Source organism: Lithobates pipiens, unplaced genomic scaffold (assembly GCF_037356315.1).
Source record: "Lithobates pipiens isolate NorthernLeopardFrog02 unplaced genomic scaffold, aLitPip1_a1.2 Scaffold_13, whole genome shotgun sequence".
NCBI lineage: Eukaryota > Metazoa > Chordata > Amphibia > Anura > Ranidae > Lithobates > Lithobates pipiens.
Window position 1 is genome coordinate 530559871 of NW_027507718.1, and position 20648 is coordinate 530580518.

The 20648-nt window shown below is 48.3% G+C and overlaps 1 protein-coding gene across 1 annotated transcript; it reads right to left on the bottom strand.

Annotated features, from left to right (window-relative positions):
- Positions 1-1535: 1535 nt before the first annotated feature.
- LOC143975686 (uncharacterized) lies at positions 1536-20103 on the bottom strand. Its single transcript, XM_077478180.1, has 3 exons — positions 18382-20103; positions 8239-11193; positions 1536-3243 (listed from the first exon to the last, which is right to left on the bottom strand). Exons 1-3 carry the CDS (start codon positions 19547-19549, stop codon positions 2885-2887), a joined length of 4482 nt encoding a protein of 1493 aa, XP_077334306.1. The 5' UTR covers positions 19550-20103; the 3' UTR covers positions 1536-2884.
- Positions 20104-20648: the final 545 nt, after the last annotated feature.

Here is a 20648-nt window from a genome sequence, read left to right on the forward strand (position 1 = left end):
ACGGATCTCCGGGGTCCAGCGATGGATGATCATATCCAGCGACGGGGGATCTCTCAGTCCAGCGCTGTCCATACATCCTTCTTCTGTCTCCATTGTGGAGACTGCGGAGATCCCAGCGCTGACGTTTCTTATATTAGGAGGGCGGGGCCACCCGTCACCTGACCCCGCCCCTCTGACGCTGGAGAGGGAAGCCAGGGGTTCCCCAGTGACGTGTGGGTGACCCCGCCCCCTCTGATGTAACGCAGGTTTCCGTTACATCAGAGGGGGCGGGGTCACCCATAGGTCACTGGGGAACCCCTGGCTCCCTTCACCAGCGTCATAGGGGGCGGGGTCAGGTGACGGGGGGCCCGGCCCTCCTAATATAAGAAACGTCAGCGCTGGGATCTCCACAGTCTCCGCAGGGGAGACAGAAGATGGATGTATGGACAGTGCTGCACTGAGAGATCCCCCATCGCTGGATATGATCATCCATCGCTGGACCCCGGAGATCCGTCGCTGGATAGCAAGAGTGGATTAGCACCGCTGGAATCTTTTTTTTTATTTTTTTCATTTTTAATAAAGGAATTTTTCAAAAGTGTGTTTGTCTTATTTAACCATTTTGACACTTTCTTTGTGAAATGGTAGGGGTACTTTTGTACCCCCTTACCATTTCAAACAGGGGGGGGCGGGATCTGGGGGTCCCCTTGTTAAAGGGGGCTTCCAGATTCTGATAAGCCCCCCGCCCGCAGACCCTCACAACCACCGGCCAGGGTTGTGGGGATGAGGCCCTTGTCCTCATCAACATGGGGACAAGGTGCTTTGAGGGGTCACAGACCCCCAAAGCATCCTCCCAATGTTGAGGGTATGTGGCCTGGTACGTTCAGGAGGGAGGGGGGGCGGTCTCTCGTCCCCCCTCTTTTCTTGCGGCCTGCCAGGTTGCGTGCTCGGATAAAAGGTCTGATATGGATTTTTAGGGGGACCCCCACGTCAATTTTTTTTTAAATTTGATGCGGGGTTCCCCTTAATATCCATATCAGACTTGAAGGGTCTGGTACGGATATTTAGGGGGACCCCCACGTCAATTTTTTTTTAAATTTGACACGGGGTTCCCCTTAATATCCATGTCAGACCTGAAGGGCCTGGTAATTGAATTTAGGGGAACCCCCACACTTTTTTTTTTTTTTTTTATCAATGAATGAATTGTCGGCTAATGCAGAGAACACTCATTGAGTATTCTCTGTATTATGGGGAGCCGACAATTTAGCCGCAAGTGATTTTAAAAGACTTTTTTTCCTGCAGAAATGACACTTTGTGCAGGGACAGTTCTAAGCACCAGTAACATGCGCCCCTTCACAGGCAGACTATAGATACCCCCCAGCTACGAAATTTAAAGGAATATTACACTTTTATTGTTTCACTTTAATCATTATTAAAATCACTGCTCCTGAAAAAACGGCCGTTTTTAAAACTTTTTTTTGCATTGATCCATGTCCCCTGGGGCAGGACCCGGGTCCCCAAACACTTTTTAGGACAGTAACTTGCATATTACCCTTTAAAATGAGCACTTTAGATTTCTCCCATAGACTTGTGCAGGGTGTTCCGGCCTTTCGAATTTGCTGCGAACAGCCCAAATTGTTCACTGTTCGCTGAACAGTCAATGTTCGAGTAGAACTCGAAGCTCATCCCTAATGGACATGTATGATGTCATCATGTCAAGATCAATGGGGCTCTTTAAGGCCCTCAGACAGTCAATATCCCTGGGGTTGGGGGTCACAGTAGTGATTGGTGGGTGTTATATATCCTGGGGGGAGGGGTGTCAGTAGTGATTGGTGGGTGTTATATATCCTGGGGGGAGGGGTGTCAGTAGTGATTGGTGGGTGTTATATATCCTGGGGGAGGGGTGTCAGTAGTGATTGGTGGGTGTTATATATCCTGGGGGGAGGGGTGTCAGCAGTGATTGGTGGGTGTTATATATCCTGGGGGGAGGGGTGTCAGTAGTGATTGGTGGGTGTTATATATCCTGGGGGGAGGGGTGTCAGTAGTGATTGGTGGGTGTTATATACCCTGGGAGGGGTGTCAGTAGTGATTGGTGGGTGTTATATATCCTGGGGGGAGGGGTGTCAGCAGTGATTGGTGTGTGTTATATATCCTGGGGGGAGGGGTGTCAGTAGTGATTGGTGGGTGTTATATATCCTGGGGGGAGGGAGGTCAGTAGTGATTGGTGGGTGGCATAAATCCTGGGGGAGGGGTGTCAGTAGTGATTGGTGGGTGTTATATATCCTGGGGGAGGGGTGTCAGTAGGGATTGGTGGGTGTTATATATCCTGGGGGAGGGGTGTCAGTAGGGATTGGTGGGTGTTATATATCCTGGGGGGAGGGGTGTCAGTAGTGATTGGTGGGTGTTATATATCCTGGGGGGAGGGGTGTCAGTAGTGATTGGTGGGTGTTATATATCCTGGGGGGAGGGGTGTCAGTAGGGATTGGTGGGTGTTATATATCCTGGGGGGAGGGGTGTCAGTAGTGATTGGTGGGTGTTATATATCCTGGGGGGAGGGGTGTCAGTAGTGATTGGTGGGTGTTATATATCCTGGGGGGAGGAGTGTCAGTAGAGATCAGTGGGTGTTATATATTCTGGGGGGAGGGGTGTCAGTAGTGATTGGTGGGTGTTATATATCCTGGGGGGGGTGTCAGTAGTGATTGGTGGGTGTTATATACCCTGGGGGGAGGGGTGTCAGTAGTGATCGGTGGGTGTTATATATCCTGGGGGGAGGGGTGTCAGTAGTGATTGGTGGGTGTTATATATCCTGGGGGGAGGGGTGTCAGTAGTGATTGATGGGTGTTATATATCCTGGGGGGAGGGGTGTCAGTAGAGATCAGTGGGTGTTATATATCCTGGGGGGGAGGGGTCAGTAGCAGATAAAACCAAGTTGGGTGGCACAGCACTGGTCATACCAGGTGAAGTTGTTTTCTAGTGAGATGAAGGTACAAAGGTTGGTGTCGGGGTCACTAGGCATACCGTCCCCCCAGTTGAAGTAGTCAGTGGGTTGCCCACCCATCCAGTACAGGAACCCCAATACTTTGTGCCTGCGGAGGCCGATCCATAGTCCGGTCCCCAACGCTCCGGTCTGCTTAATCATGGTAGCCACAAGGTTCTGGATGCGGTCATCCGGCACGCTTAACAGGTTGGTGTAGTGTTCGCGGCAGTAGCGCAGGGCGTCCCACCAGCTAAGGGGAGTGTCCATCAAGTAGATTTCAACAAACCCATCTGCAGGAAGAGGAGGAGAAGAGACGAGTTAGAGGAGGGAGAGAAGTGGGAACTCACAGTGATGATACGCCGCACTCCACCATGAGGATTGTAGACAACTCGAGACAACGCGGCCTCAGCGCTGAACGACGCGCTTCTTATCACCTGACCTGACCAGTGGCCCCTCCTCCTTTCCCTCATCCTCCAGTAACATCTGATCCCCCCCCCCCCATCTGACTTATCTGCCCCCATTATATTCTACCCCTCCAAGCTTTCCATAGACCTCTCTCATTGCACAGCAGACCACCTTCCATAGAGGTGCAAAGCATGCAGCATTTACCCCCCAATGAAATGCCAGCTCAGTGCTGGGGGTTCCCCCCAATTCCGATTAGGCCCTTCATGTCTGGTGGGAATTTTAAGGGGAACCTGGCACTTTTGTGCACTTTTGTTCACATTTAACAATCTATATTTTTTGTTAGAAAATTACTTAGAACCCCCCAAACATTATACATATATATATATTAAAGCAGAGGCCCTAGAGAATAAAATGGTGGGTTTTGCCAATTTTTATGTCACGTGGTATTTGCAAAGCAGTTTTTTTGTAAAAATATAAGAGATGATGTTAGGCTCAGTAAATTGATACCAAACATGTCACATTTTAACCGCTTCAGCCCCAGAAGGATTTACCCCCCCCCCCCCCCCCCCCCTCCTGACCAGAGCACTTTTTTTTGCGATTCGGCACTGCGTCGCTTTAATTGACAATTGCGCCGGTCGTGCGATGTGGCTCCCAAACAAAATTCCCCCCACAAATAGAGCTTTTCTTTTGGTGGTATTTGATCACCTCTGCGGTTTTTATTTTTTGCGCTATAAACAAAAAAAAAGAGCGACAATTTTGAAAAAAAAAGAAGCCATTTTCCCTTCCCGGTGTCATGTGACCCGTTAGTGTTACAAGGTCTCAGGTGTGAATGGGGAGCAAGTGTGTTAAATTTGGTGTTATCGCTCTCACTCTCTCATACTGGTCACTGGAATTTCAGCATGACCCGGGGAAGGGAAAATGGTTAATTGGCGCCCAATTTGGACATTTTCACTTAGGGGTGTACTCACTTTTGTTGTCAGCGGTTTAGACATTAATGGCTGTGTGTTGAGTTATTTTGAGGGGACGGGAAATGTACACTGTTATACAAGCTGTACACTCACTACTTTACATTGTAGACAAGTGTCAAGATTTACAAAAATGTGAGGTGTGTACTTACTTTTGTGAGATACTGTAAATATATATATATATATATTCGGCATTTAGCATAGACTAGATATTCAGTGTAGACTCTATAGTCTGTCAATGCAGGCAGTGTAGTTTATGAAACACAATGTATTGAAGTGGTTTAAAAAAATGGCGTGGGGATCCCCCCCAAATTCCATACCAGACCCTTATCCAAGCATGCAACCTGGCAGGCCACAGGATAAGGGGGGAGGGAAGATGAGAAAGCGTCCCCCCAACCATACCAGGCCACATGCCCTCACCATGGTCTCAGGTCCCAGGAGGCTGTGGGACCATTCATAGTGTGCCGTAGCTCATACATGTGCAGTAGAGAGCAGGCTGTGAAGCCACAGGGAGTCGTAGCCAGCTTCCCAGAGTAAAGATGGCGGCCCATGGGACCTGAAGACCAGCAAAGAAGCAGCCTGGGCGGGGAGAGCGCCGGATCCCTGGACTGGTAAGTGTTTCCTTTATTAAAAGTCAGTAGCTGCACTATTTGTAGCTACTTGTTAGCTAATTTGCCACTAGGGGGGGTCTGTACCAGAATAGTGTCTGGTTAAAGCAAATAGAGTCATCAGGTGCTGGGCCCCTTTTAGGTAGAGCCCTCCCACAGTGATGTCATGAGTGAGGAAGTGGCTTGTTATAAGCCAGGTTTGGAGGAGCCCTAGGAGCACTTGAGGCATGGGAGCAGAGATGGGTCAAATACCCCCCCCCCCCCCCCCCGTTCGGTTTGCAGCAGAACTCCCGAGCAGTGAACCCCATTGAAGTCTATGGGAGCCAAACAGAAAAAATCAATAGTGCCCATTTTAAAGGCTTATATGCAAATAATTGGCCATAAAGGGGGTATGGGGGTCCGGGTACTGCCCTGGGGAACATGTATCAATAAAACAAAAAAAAAACAATTGTTTTTCAGGAGCAGGGATTTTAATGATGCTTAAAGTGCAACAATAAAAATGAAAAATTCCTTTAAATATAGTGCCTGGGTGGTCCCCTTAGTGTGCCTGTAAAGTGGCACATCTATTGCACGTATAGAACCTGCTGCAGCAAAAATTACATTTATAAAAAAAAATAGTCAATTCACATTTAAATTGACTCTCGGTTGCAATTGCCGACACCCAGCTATTGAAAAAAAGAAAGAAAGAAAAGGCGCCCCCCCCCAGTCGATACCAACCCGACTTGTGATGTTACAGACATGTGTACACTGAGTCGGTGACATCACAAGGGGGCGGTGCCAACAGGGGATGTCACCAGGTGGCCCCGCAGTTACCTATAAAGGAATGGCAGGCATTAGAAGGAGGAGGCTTTAGATCAGCCTTGCTCAACCTTTTCAACACAGAGGAACCCTTGAAATAGTTCTCCGGTCTCGGGGAACCTACTGCTAAAAATTTGAAATCTACAACTCCTGATACATTAGTGTGATGGTCAGTGGGAAGAATGGTCCTCACACTTGTGGTCATTGGGAAGAATTACCTCCTTACAGATAGCTAAAAAGATCAATGGTGTGAGTGGGAAGTTATCTCAGAGGCAGAAATTGTCCAATGCTGAAGGAACCCCTACAACCTCTGTAGGAACCCTGGTTGGGAATCCCTGCATTAGACGTTCAGCTGTCAATTAATGCAGAGCGTTTTTTGTTTTTTTTGTTCTATAAGTAATGGATATACCCCATACTCATTTGCATGGGGGGGGGGCGGCGGGATCTGGAGGCCCCTTGTTAAAAAGGGCTTCCAGATTCTGATAAGCCCCCCACCAACAGACCCCCCCAACCACAGTCCAGGGTTGTGGGGAAGAGACCACCCCACCCCAAAGCACCCCCCCATGTTAAGGGCATGTCGCCTGGTATGGTTCAGGATGGGGGGCTGCATGCTCAGATAAGGGTCTGGTATGGATTTTGGGGGGGGACTCCACGCTGATTTTTTTTTTTTTACTGCAAGCACTGTGCACTGTGCAGTGTGCAGGGCATTCCCCGAACAGGGCAAACAGTCAATGTTCAGCCCAAACTCATGCTCGGGCCGAACCGTTCACCCAACACAACAAGGGAGCTAAACACCCCCCACCTATGAGGATGCAACCAGCATTTGTAGACCCTGGATAGGTCAGGAGGTCGGGAGGATTAGACCTGCACCCAAGAAGAGTCGGCTGTAGTCTTTCTCTCCCTTATGGAGATTGGAGCTAGGCCTTTAAGGCCTTTTAGGGCAGGCTAAGAGTTCCCTGAGTAAGGCTGCTTCCCTGGAGGGTCCCGGGAGAGGTGTAACTAGCAAGGAGGTGACTACAGAGAGCTCAGTCCTGTGAGTATTAATGACCCTGGGGTGGAGAAGAGACTGTAAAAGGGAGATGGCTGCCAAGGTGCTGAAAATGCTTTCACATGTGACTACTGCGGACTGTCCACTAAAGGTGAATGGCTATTTAATGTCAAGTGACTCTGCATGGTAAGTCAATGTGATGCGACTGTTATTCTGTTTCCAAAAAGTGTGGACATTCCTTCCTTTGGGGATGTAAAGGTCAATGGCCATGAATGTTGTATGGAGGCCTCTGATATGTAGTGGGGCACAAGAAGGTGGAGGGTTCGGCTTAAGCAGGGGAGGACAATGTTCTAGCAGGGGTGGGGCCTTGTGCTCTTGATGCCAAATCTAGCCGACCATAGAGCCCCTTTTACATGCTGATTTTTTCCTCTTATCCGGTTTAATGGTGTATTAACCACTAGCGGACCACCCCATGTACCCCGTGTGCTAAATCACGTACATGTACGTGATTTTAAATTTATGGGTAGGGGGCGCGCCCGATCTGTGCTGTGATTCGATACAGCACAAGCCAGTCAGCAGGTCCCGGCCAATGATTCATGACTGGGACCTGCTGACCAGCTTAGCTAATCACAGCACATAGCCCTGTGTTTACTAACAACACAGGGCTCTGTACATGGAGCAGCAATGTGGCTCATTTTTCTCCCGGGAAAGTAGGGAGAGAAATCAGCCGGATCTCCTAGTAAAAGCAGCACACATTGCAAGCATTACGCGTTGTTAGGCACATAGTTAACCCTTTGGTCAGCCCCTAGATGCCAACCCTTTCCCAGCAAGTGTCATTAGTACAGTGACAGTATATAGCATTAGCACTAATCACTGTATTAGTGTCACTGGTTGTATCAGGGTCAGCTAGTCAATTCCCCTTCAGCATCAGTTAGTGTTAGATTGTCAGCCACACTATTAGAGTCCCATTATAAGTCGCTAATCGTCGCCATTACTAGTATCCAAAAAATAATAATTACGGTATACTGTATACATCATATCCCATCGTTTGTAGATGCTATAACTTTCACACAAACCAATGAAAATACACTTACTGGGATTTTTTTTTTTTTTTTTTACTAAAGATATGTAGCAGAATACATTTTGGCCTAAATTTATGAAGAAATTTGATTTTTATTTTTATTGGATATGTTTTATACCAAAAAAAAATTCAATAAATTTCAAAATTGGCGACTTTTTTTGTTTATATCGCAAAAAATAAAAGAGTGGTAATCAAAAGCCACCAAGAGAAAGCTCTATCTGTGTGGGGAAAAAAATGATATAAATTTAATTTGGGTAGTGTTGCATGACCGAGCAATTGCCAGTTAAAGTAGCGCAGTTCTGAATAGTGAAAAAAATGGCCTGGTCATGAAGGGGGTAAATATTCTGGAGGTCAGGTGGTTAAGAAATAGAGAGCTGCGCTCATTTGTGTATTATATCTCTGTCTGGAGTTCAGCTTTGATAAGTAGTAACCCTTCCTACCTTCACAAGACTTGGTGCTCAGGCTGGTGACCACAGTGGTGGTGGTAGTGGGAGTGGTCATCTCATGTAGATTCGTGGTGGTAGTGGTTGTCTTTTGAAGAGTGGCGGAAGTGGTCATCGTGTGTAGACAGGTGGTGGAGTTGTCCTTCGTATTTTCACTGGTGGTGGAGGTGTCCATTGTATGTAGACTGGTGGTGGAGGTGTCCATTGTATGTAGACTGGTGGTGGAGGTGTCCGTCGTATGTAGACTGGTGGTGGAGGTGTCCTTCATATTTAAACTGGTGGTGGAGGTGTCCTTCATATTTAGACTGGTGGTAGAGGTGTCCTTATTTAGACTGGTGGTAGAGGTGTCCTTATTTAGACTGGTGGTAGAGGTGTCCTTCATATTTAAACTGGTGGTGGAGGTGTCCTTCATATTTAGACTGGTGGTAGAGGTGTCCTTATTTAGACTGGTGGTAGAGGTGTCCTTCATATTTAAACTGGTGGTGGAGGTGTCCTTCATATTTAGACTGGTGGTAGAGGTGTCCTTATTTAGACTGGTGGTAGAGGTGTCCTTATTTAGACTGGTGGTAGAGGTGTCCTTCATATTTAAACTGGTGGTGGAGGTGTCCTTCATATTTAGACTGGTGGTAGAGGTGTCCTTATTTAGACTGGTGGTAGAGGTGTCCTTCATATTTAGACTGGTGGTGGAGGTGTCCTTCATATTTAGACTGGTGGTGGAGGTGTCCTTCGTATTTAGACTGGTGGTGGGGGTGTTTGTCGTATGTAGACTGGTGGTGGGGGTGTTCGTTGTGGTGGTGGAGGTGTCCTTATTTAGACTGGTGGTGGAGGTGTCCTTTATATTTAGACTGGTGGTGGAGTTGTCCTTTATATTTAGACTGGTGGTGGAGGTGTCCTTATTTAGACTGGTGGTGGAGGTGTCCTTCATATTTATACTGGTGGTGGGGGTGTTTGTCGTATGTAGACTGGTGTTGGAGGTGTCCTTATTTAGACTGGTGGTGGAGGTGTCCTTCATATTTAGACTGGTGGTGGAGGTGTCCTTCATATTTAGACTGGTGGTTGAGGTGTCCTTCGTATTTAGACTGGTGGTGGGGGTGTTTGTCGTATGTAGACTGGTGGTGGAGGTGTCCTTCATATTTAGACTGGTGGTGGGGGTGTTTGTCGTATGTAGACTGGTGGTGGGGGTGTTTGTCGTATGTAGACTGGTGGTGGAGGTGTCCTTTATATTTAGACTGGTGGTGGAGGTGTCCTTTATATTTAGACTGGTGGTGGAGGTGTCCTTTATATTTAGACTGGTGGTGGAGGTGTCCTTTATATTTAGACTGGTGGTGGAGGTGTCCTTTATATTTAGACTGGTGGTGGAGGTGTCCTTATTTAGACTGGTGGTGGAGGTGTCCTTCATATTTAGACTGGTGGTGGAGGTGTCCTTCATATTTAGACTGGTGGTTGAGGTGTTCTTCGTATTTAGACTGGTGGTGGGGGTGTTTGTCGTATGTAGACTGGTGGTGGGGGTGTTTGTCGTATGTAGACTGGTGGTGGGGGTGTTCGTTGTATGTAGACTGGTGGTGGAGGTGTCCTTATTTAGACTGGTGGTGGAGGTGTCCTTCGTATTTAGACTGGTGGTGGGGGTGTTTGTCGTATGTAGACTGGTGGTGGAGTTGTCCTTTGTATTTTCACTGGTGGTGGAGGTATCCTCTGTATTTTCACTGGTGGTGGAGGTGTCCTCTGTATTTTCACTGGGGGTGGAGGTGTCCTCTGTATTTTCACTGGTGGTGGAGTTGTCCTCTGTATTTTCACTGGTGGTGGAGTTGTCCTCTGTATTTTCACTGGTGGTGGAGTTGTCCTCTGTATTTTCACTGGTGGTGGAGTTGTCCTCTGTATTTTCACTGGTGGTGGAGTTGTCCTCTGTATTTTCACTGGGGGTGGAGTTGTCCTCTGTATTTTCACTGGTGGTGGAGTTGTCCTCTGTATTTTCACTGGTGGTGGAGTTGTCCTCTGTATTTTCACTGGTGGTGGAGTTGTCCTCTGTATTTTCACTGGGGGTGGAGTTGTCCTCTGTATTTTCACTGGGGGTGGAGTTGTCCTCTGTATTTTCACTGGGGGTGGAGTTGTCCTCTGTATTTTCACTGGTGGTGGAGTTGTCCTCTGTATTTTCACTGGTGGTGGAGTTGTCCTCTGTATTTTCACTGGTGGTGGAGTTGTCCTCTGTATTTTCACTGGTGGTGGAGTTGTCCTCTGTATTTTCACTGGTGGTGGAGTTGTCCTCTGTATTTTCACTGGTGGTGGAGTTGTCCTCTGTATTTTCACTGGGGGTGGAGTTGTCCTCTGTATTTTCACTGGGGGTGGAGGTGTCCTCTGTATTTTCACTGGTGGTGGAGGTGTCCTCTGTATTTTCACTGGTGGTGGAGTTGTCCTCTGTATTTTCACTGGGGGTGGAGTTGTCCTCTGTATTTTCACTGGTGGTGGAGTTGTCCTCTGTATTTTCACTGGGGGTGGAGTTGTCCTCTGTATTTTCACTGGTGGTGGAGTTGTCCTCTGTATTTTCACTGGGGGTGGAGTTGTCCTCTGTATTTTCACTGGTGGTGGAGTTGTCCTCTGTATTTTCACTGGTGGTGGAGTTGTCCTCTGTATTTTCACTGGGGGTGGAGTTGTCCTCTGTATTTTCACTGGTGGTGGAGTTGTCCTCTGTATTTTCACTGGTGGTGGAGTTGTCCTCTGTATTTTCACTGGTGGTGGAGTTGTCCTCTGTATTTTCACTGGTGGTGGAGTTGTCCTCTGTATTTTCACTGGGGGTGGAGGTGTCCTCTGTATTTTCACTGGTGGTGGAGTTGTCCTCTGTATTTTCACTGGTGGTGGGAGTTCTGATCGGGTCCTGGCAGTTACAGCTCAAACCACTGCCATAGAAGTTGAAGGAGCTGGAGTTGTTCCCTGCGTTGAAAGCTGATGTTGCGTTACCTGTGCAGAACAGAAAGTCACAGATTATTGTAACATCTCACCCATTTCTAACATATGTCCTCCTTGGATCGAGCTGTACCAAGTGTGCTCCTAAAAGTTCCGTTATGTAGAGGTATAAGCCAAATCGTAATGTGCAACTTGAAGTTTACTGTGTGAATACAAGAGAAGTTAAACATATCACTAAAAATGGAAAAGGGTTTGTAAAACACATATTGCAATGTAAAACAGGCAGTGCATCTACTGCTGTATAAGGCTGCCCAGCTGCAACTCCCACAAATGTCACTAGGTGGCAGCAAATAACAGAGAAAATAGAGAAGAAATCACTAGCGCTAAACAACCCAACACAGTTCTGCCTAGTACAAACCGTCTCCTGGGGGTAACATCTCTCTCACAAGGAGGCTGACAGTAGCTGGTAGCACAAATGAATGATCAACCAAAGGTATCTCTGGACAGGTTCCCCCCACAGGGGTCTCCAGCCAGGCTCCACCCACAGGGAACTCAGGACAAGTTCCACATACAGGGATTTCTAGACCGTTTACACCTACGGGAATATCCAAACAGGCTCCACCCACAGGGAGCTCAGGACAGTTTCCACCTACAGGGTTCTCCACAGAGGCTCCACCCACTGGGAACTCAGGACAAGTTCCACATACAGGGATTTCTAGACAGGTTCCACTCACAGGGATCTCCAGGCTGGCTCCACCCACAGGGACCACTTTTATTGTGACAACGTTGTCCTGATTTTTTTTAATATTGGTGAAGGTTTTACTGTTATTGTGGCTAATAGCCATAAATTTTTGAAAATGGTGTCTCTTTTCTTTTAGTAAACTTTGTATCTATGCCGCTGTAAGTTCCATATCGAAGCCCCTTTACAAGCCTGATTGGCTTGTTTTATTTTCTTTCCACCCACAGGGACCTTAGGGCAGGTTCAACTAGAGCAGGCTTTCTCAACCTTTTATCCCTAGAGGAACCCCAAAACTAATTTTCATGTCTCGAGGAACCATTATTAAAACCAAATCATCAGGGCTCGATAGGAACAATTCTCCTTATATTGAAGGTCAATAGGAAGAACGCCCCCCTTAAAGTGGTGTTCAGATTGCCACCCTTAAAGAGGAAGTAAACCCTGATGGGTGTTACTTCCTCTTTTTTTCCCTGCAAAGGTAAAGCATAATGGACTACTATGCATCGCATAGTAGCTCATTATGTGTCACTTACCTGACACAGGAGCCAGCGAAGTCGCCGCTGTCCCCTGTAGTCCGCCGCATCCATGTTGCTTGTGGCGTCTCGCAGCTCCGACGAATCACAGCGGCGCAACCGCGATGACGTCACTCCCGCGCATGCGCACGGGAGTCGCGCCTCGCAGCTCCGCCGCTGTCATACGGCGAAGCCGCGATGACGTCACTCCCGCGCATGCGCACGGGATTCGACAAATTTGGCAAATCCATTCTTGGATTTGCCGCATTTAGTGCGCCTGCGCCGTAGACAGCAGTGCCCATTTTCGGGCAAATATCTCCTAAACCATATAGGTTTAGGAGATATTGCTTGGACCTACAGGTAAGCCTTAATCTAGGCTTACCTATAGGTCCAAGTTGTTTGGAAGGGTTTACTTCCTCTTTAAAGACAGTTAAAAAGATATTTGGTGTCATGCTGTTGACTTTGCTAAGTGGTGCTGAACCTTGAACTCTGTAGGCATCATCAAATAGGTGGTTTATCAGCCACAGCTCAAAGAACCCCCTAGCAACCTCTGGAGGAACCCCAGGGTTCCATGGAACCCTGGTTGAGAATGGCTGAACTAGAGGAATCTCCAGGCAGGCTCCGCCCACAGGGAACTCAGGACAAGTGCCACATGCTTGAATTCATAGACAAATTCCACCTTCAGGGATCTCTGTATAGGTTCCACCCACAGGAATCTCCAGGCAGGCTCCGCCCACAGGGAACTCAGGACAAGTTCCACATGCATGAATTTATAGACAGATTCCACCTTCAGGGATCTCTGTATAGGTTCCACCCACAGGAATCTCCAGGCAGGCTCCGCCCACAGGGATCTCAGGACAAGTTCTGCATACAGGGATTTGTAGACAAGTTCCACCACAGGGACCTCTGTGTAGGTTCCCATACCTCCTAAACTAAACTAATATAAACTAGTTTAATTGTAGTATCAACAATTTTGTCACCTATAGATTGGTTATGAATTGTGTTACTATCATGTATAATAAATTATTAAGGGTTTATTAATTTTACCATGTTATTTTCTTGATTTATTGTATAAGTTTTTTTTTTTTGGCGTACTTAATCATGTGTTTTTTATTTTTACGTTCTTAGCTGTGCTTCATATAAAGCCCCAACTTTTCTTTTAGCCCTTGTACACACTGTCGGACAGAAAATGTGTCCGACCGGACGGTGTTGTCGGATAATCCGACCGCGTGTGGGCTCCATCGGACTGTTTCCATCGGAATATCCGACGGACAGTTTTAGAGCCGGGCTATAAAACTTTCCGACAACATGATCCGATCGGACTTTGTCCGATTGCGTGTAGAGAATTCCGATCGGACAAAGTGCCACGCATGCTCAGATCAAATTCCTAGACCAAAGCTATTGGCTACTAGCCTGAACGTAGTCCCGTCATAACTAAATTACATCATCACGTTCTGAACGATCGGATTTTCCAACAACTTTGTCCGACCGTGTGTATGCAACACAAGTTTCGGAAAAAATACGTCGGACAAAATCTGACGGATTTTGTTGTCGGAATGTCCGACCCGTGTGTACAAGGGCTTAGACATTTTTGTATACATTAGGGATGGGGACAGATGAACCTATCCATTGACTGCCTCACGTAAAGTCCCAAACTTCCTTTTCCCTTCCCCCCCCTTTTTGATGACACAACTTTAGGAAATGGCTGCAATATAACAAAGAGTGAAAAATTTAAGGGGTTCTGAATTTCTGTCCCCACTGTGTATATATATATGGCTGTATGGCATTGGACACACTTTTTTAAAGTGCCCTGAATGCCAATCAAAGCTCCTGTCACTAAATAAAATGGTTCCCTTACAGTCCTGGTCACACGTTGTGTTTGCTCCCCTTCAAAAATGATCTCTCATGTTGCTTTCTTGGTGCTTCAAAGAGTCTCCAAAGCCTCCATAGAAGTCTATGACAATGCTCACTTACAGCACCTGAAGCTTCTGAGGGGCTTTTTTTTTGAGCTATTGCAGGTATGAGATATCCCAGGATGCACTGGGAAACCAGCAAGCGAACCTGAAAGATGTCATCAGCTGTCACCTCTGGTTTGTGTGAATATATTCTGGGAGTTTCTGGGGCAGACGTCACATCCAGGCATGTACTGGCCATTGGGACTACAGGGAGTTTCCCGGTGGGCCGATGGCTCAGTGGGCCCCTCTGCTGTAAGGGGGCTGCTGATGGGACACTCTGATGTAAGGGGGCTGCTGATGGGACACTCTGATGTAAGGGGGCTGGTGATGGGACACTGTGATGTAAGGGGGCTGGTGATGGGACACTCTGATGTAAGGGGGCTGGTGATGGGACACTGTGATGTAAGGGGGCAGGTGATGGGACACTCTGATGTAGGGGGGCTGGTGATGGGACACTCTGATGTAGGGGGGCTGGTGATGGGACACTCTGATGTAAGGGGGCTGGTGATGGGACACTCTGATGTAAGGGGGCTGGTGATGGGACACTCTGATGTAAGGGGGCTGGTGATGGGACACTCTGATGTAAGGGGGCTGGTGATGGGACACTCTGTTGTAAGGGGGCTGGTGATAGGACACTCTGATGTAAGGGGGCTGGTGATGGGACACTCTGATGTAAGGGGGCTGGTGATGGGACACTCTGATGTAAGGGGGCTGGTGATGGGACACTCTGATGTAAGGGGGCTGGTGATGGGACACTCTGTTGTAAGGGGGCTGGTGATGGGACACTCTGATGTAAGGGGGCTGGTGATGGGACACTCTGATGTAAGGGGGCTGGTGATGGGACACTCTGATGTAAGGGGGCTGGTGATGGGACACTCTGATGTAAGGGGGCTGGTGATGGGACACTCTGATGTAAGGGGGCTGGTGATGGGACACTCTGATGTAAGGGGGCTGGTGATGGGACACTCTGATGTAAGGGGGCTGGTGATGGGACACTCTGATGTAAGGGGGCTGGTGATGGGACACTCTGATGTAAGGGGGCTGGTGATGGGACACTCTGATGTAAGGGGACTGGTGATGGGACACTCTGATGTAAGGGGGCTGGTGATGGGACACTCTGATGTAAGGGGGTGCTGATGGGACACTCTGTTGTAAGGGGGCTGGTGATAGGACACTCTGATGTAAGGGGGCTGGTGATGGGACACTCTGATGTAAGGGGGCTGGTGATGGGACACTCTGATGTAAGGGGCTGGTGATGGGACACTCTGATGTAAGGGGGCTGGTGATGGGACACTCTGATGTAGGGGGGCTGGTGATGGGACACTCTGATGTAAGGGGGCTGGTGATGGGACACTCTGATGTAAGGGGGCTGGTGATGGGACACTCTGATGTAAGGGGGCTGGTGATGGGACACTCTGTTGTAAGGGGGCTGGTGATGGGACACTCTGATGTAAGGGGGCTGGTGATGGGACACTCTGATGTAAGGGGGCTGGTGATGGGACACTCTGATGTAAGGGGGCTGGTGATGGGACACTCTGATGTAAGGGGGCTGGTGATGGGACACTCTGTTGTAAGGGGGCTGGTGATAGGACACTCTGATGTAAGGGGGCTGGTGATGGGACACTCTGATGTAAGGGGGCTGGTGATGGGACACTCTGATGTAAGGGGGCTGGTGATGGGACACTCTGATGTAAGGGGGCTGGTGATGGGACACTCTGTTGTAAGGGGGCTGGTGATTGGACACTCTGATGTAAGGGGGCTGGTGATGGGACACTCTGATGTAAGGGGGCTGGTGATGGGACACTCTGATGTAAAGGGACTGGTGATGGGACACTCTGATGTAAGGGGGCTGGTGATGGGACACTCTGATGTAAGGGGGTGCTGATGGGACACTCTGTTGTAAGGGGGCTGGTGATGGGACACTGTGATGTAAGGGGGCTGGTGATGGGACACTCTGATGTAAGGGGGCTGGTGATGGGACACTGTGATGTAAGGGGGCAGGTGATGGGACACTCTGATGTAGGGGGGCTGGTGATGGGACACTCTGATGTAGGGGGGCTGGTGATGGGACACTCTGATGTAGGGGGGCTGGTGATGGGACACTCTGATGTAAGGGGGCTGGTGATGGGACACTCTGATGTAAGGGGGCTGGTGATGGGACACTCTGATGTAAGGGGGCTGGTGATGGGACACTCTGATGTAAGGGGGCTGGTGATGGGACACTCTGTTGTAAGGGGGCTGGTGATGGGACACTCTGTTGTAAGGGGGCTGCTGATGGGACACTCTGTTGTAAGGGAGTGCTGATGGGACACTCAAAATGTAAGTGGGCCAGTCTGGATGAAGTCCAGGGCCAAACTCCTGTCCCAGTCCAGCCCTGGTCACATCTGGTGTGCAGCGTGGAGTAGCAGGAAGGTGAGCGGGGTCCGGACTGGAGAGGGACACCTAGCAGACGTGGTGTGCAACATAGGAACACTATAGTGAAAGGTGATTGTGGACCGGAGACAGAAAGGACAGAGTGGCAGAGAATCAGCAGAGCTGAGGGAGCGGCAGGAAGGAACTAGCAGATGTCACACGTGCTGTGCAGCATGGAAGCAATATAGCAGAAGGTGAGCAGGGACCAGATTGAGGGGAGGATCAGGATTGAGGGGAGGATCAGCAAATCAGAGGATCTGCAGACCTGAGGGTTGCTACTCAGTTGGCGATCAGCAGAGCTGGGGGAACTGCCGAGCAGGGGATCTGCTGAATGATGGTTCCAGTACACTGGGGATCTGCTGAACATGGGTGCTAAGGAGCTGGGGATCTGTTGAGTGGGGGTACTACTGAGCAAGGGTTCTACTAAGCCCCTTTAAAACAAATAGAAATTTAAAGTGGTTGTAAACCCTTACAACACACTTTGACCTACAGGTAAGCCTAGATCAAGGCTTACCTGTAGGTCCAAGAAATATGTCCTAAACCTATACGGTTTAGGAGATATTTGCCCGAAGACAGGCACCGCTGTCTACGGCGCATGGCACCGTCAATGACGGAGATGCCGCGCGTGTCGGCTCCCATGCGCATGCGCGGGAGTGACTTCATCGCGACTTCGCCGAATGACAGCGGCGGAGCTGCGAGACCCCACCAAGAAGATGGATGCGCCTGACTACAGGGGACAGCGGTGACTTCGCTGGCTCCTGTGCTAGGTAAGTGACACATAATGGACTACTATGCGATGCGATGCGATGCGATGCATAGTAGTCCAGTATGCTTTGCCTTTGCAGGGAATGAAAGAGGAAGTAACACTCATCAGGGTTTACTTCCTCTTTAACATACTCACAGGGCATTTGCCGAGCTTCCATAAAACTTCAAAAAAAGCTTCACAGAAGCATCAAAAACACATCACAAAAGCATATTAAAGTGATAGGCGCTGTAATATGTGTTAAAGTCGAATGAGCCCTGAGAGTAATTATTTAGGCCGTGCATAGGGTTGCCACTTTTTCTTCAAGTCAAACCCGAACACTTTAGCGGTGCACAGCAATTTGTTTTTATACATATATTTTGCTATTAAATAACATTTCTAATCATATGAAGTTAATAACAAGGGCCCCCTTTTACATCTGAACTTGCAGAGTCCCCTTTCACTATAAGGGGGACTCTGCAGACTCTGATGTATGGGAGAACTCTGGGGAGTAAAGGATGCTCTGGTAGCCATGATTTAAGGGGTAACACAGAGAACTCTGATGTATGGAGAGGTCTCTGATGTAAGGGGAAACACTGTGACCTCTGGTGTAAAGGGGAACTCTGATGTAAGGGGTGACCTGAGAACCCTGACACTCTCAGCTTAGAAAAATGCATGCAACAACCCTGCTGGGAAGCCATAGCCCAGTCTAAATAATGTGTCCGGGTTTCAGGCAGTCTGAAACCCGGACACATGATTCCAAACCCGAACTGTCCGGGTGAATCCTGGACAGGTGGCAACCCTAGCCGTGCAGCTTGTTTTTCTGTTGAATAACCACAATACTAAAATCAATTACAGGAATGGCAAAATAAAGAGCATAATTACCAGTAGTGCTGTAGGACATGACCCAGACATCTCCATTTGAAAGTTGTTGAACATAGTGAGATCCCGGGGAGACGGTCACCTCCACCCAGCAGGTATTCAGTGTCTTCAAATCATTGTCATTCCAGGCGGTGCTCGGTGGGAGTGAGATTCCATCTACCTCTATACTTGACATTTGGCTACTGATGGGAACTACAAACAGGTTGGTTGTAAAGCCAGAGGGAGCATGGACCACCTGGGAAGTCTCAAGCATGGTGGTGGCCATCACATTGGACATGAAGGGATTCAGGAGTAGGTTTCCTGAATCATCGAGTCTTTCATAACAGAAAAACATGACCATCACATCCTGATCGGCCTTTATCCAGAGGGCATTTGCATTGATCGTTTGTTCAAAAGTGACTCCTTTCGAAATTCGGTTAGAGGCCTTTAACACAGACCCATAATATACATCCAGATTTGTGGTTTGAGAAACCATCACCAGGATTTTAGCAGTCTCCCACTGGATAGACATCGGGGGCACTAAAAACGATCTCCCCCACCTACTTACGGGGAGCAGCTGCTCAAAGATGTTGCCAGAGCTGAGACTTTTCAAAGTTGATTGATGAATGTACCATTGATGGCCACTCAGAACAGCGATAGGTTTATCCGCTTGTATGAAGGATCCTGAGAGGTCACCGTCATACAGCTGAAACTGGGCACTTTGGTAGGGTGAGAGTGAGAAATTTGCTGAATTTTCAGATGTAAAGGACATGCCCTGCAATGTGACAGAGCCACCAGACAATGTCACTGTGACAGAAGTTTGCTGGTCCAGGCTTATTATGGCAAATTGGGTGTTTCTCGTAAAGTCTGAGACGGGTGTGATGATATAGTATTCTTTGTCTAGAAGATCCACTGGGTAGACGTATGACCAATCATAGCCATCAGTCCCCCAGACGTTGGAGATGACAGATATATTGCTATTGGATGAAATCACAACGACTCCTGCGGAGGAGATGGAACTGCCATTGAGCATGGCGCTGGTTGGAATTGTGAGGTTGACCATTTCTCCCTGCTGGAGGGTAACGCTCTGGAAGAAGTTGGTACCCTGTATTGTCACAGTGACCGCGGCGCAACAATCAATCCCATTCAAGATGAGCTCAAACCGGGTGTCATCTGATGGAGAAGATTCCATGAAAGAGGTAACAAACGTTAAGCCATTGAAGAGAGAAGCTGACCCTATAGAGGAGACAAAAGCAGAGCTATAACCTTCGTGGCTGCAATCACAACATAGCTTAAAGTTGGAATGTGACAAATTAAATAAGTGCACCCCAAATTAAGGTTTCATTGTGTTTTTTTCTCCCCCTAGATACTGGAAAGTTAGAAAACCTGGCAGCTCCTTCTTATGGACGTTTTTAGGCGCCGGCTTCTAGCTGTCAAAGTGAAATCGTTCAGGAGAGGCTAAACAACGTTTACATGAAGCCTAGCGCTACTACAGAAGTCATAGATATGGGGTTTCCACGGCTGCTGTGCTTATTATGGGGGTCCCTACTGTAGCCAAGTCCTGGGGCCCCTGAGGCCTAATGATGACCTCCAGGTTTAGGGACAGCTGACGTCCTTCTGTGTAGAGTGGGTTACAAGGCATGGTGGGGGCGATGCAATGTAGATCGATGGGTGCCAGACAGAGGCGTATCTAGTGAAAAGGGCGCAGATGGCAAGCACTGAAACTTGCCCCCCTGTCAAAACATTCCAAACCCATCTTTCAGATAACCTTACCAAAAAAAACCTGCTAACAAAACTACAAGTCAAGCTCTTTAATCTTTCAATTAACAAATTATGGATTAGCACTGATGAGCTACACTAATGGGCACCGATAGGCAGCACTGATGAGCAGCACTGATAGGCAGCATTTATGGGCACTGATGAGGTAGAACTAACACAAATAGGCAGCACTGATGGGCACTAATAGGTGAGCTGTCACCGACAGGTGGCACTGATGAGCTTCACTGATAGGTGGCACTGGTAGGTGAGACTAGCACTGATAGGTGGCACTGATGAGCTGCACTGATAGGTGGCACTGTCTTCTAAGTGACACTAGCACTGATAGGTGACACTGGCACTGATAGGTGGCACTGATTTGCAGCATTTATGGGCACTGATGAGGTAGAACTAACACTAATAGGCAGCACTGATGGGCACTAATAGGTGAGCTGTCACCGACAGGTGGCACCGATGAGCTTCACTGATAGGTGACACTCGGGCACTGATAGGTGACCCTGATGAGCTTCACTGGT

Excerpts from the sequence above, each read along its gene's own strand:
- LOC143975686 (XM_077478180.1), bottom strand. The coding sequence starts at position 19,549 with ATGGAATCTTCTCCATCAGATGACACCCGGTTTGAGCTCATCTTGAAT. Across the intron at positions 11,194-18,381 it reads CATGTCCTACAGCACTACTG|GTAACGCAACATCAGCTTTC; the intron begins GTAATTATGCTC and ends TGTTCTGCACAG. Across the intron at positions 3,244-8,238 it reads GAGCACCAAGTCTTGTGAAG|ATGGGTTTGTTGAAATCTAC; the intron begins GTAGGAAGGGTT and ends CTCTTCCTGCAG.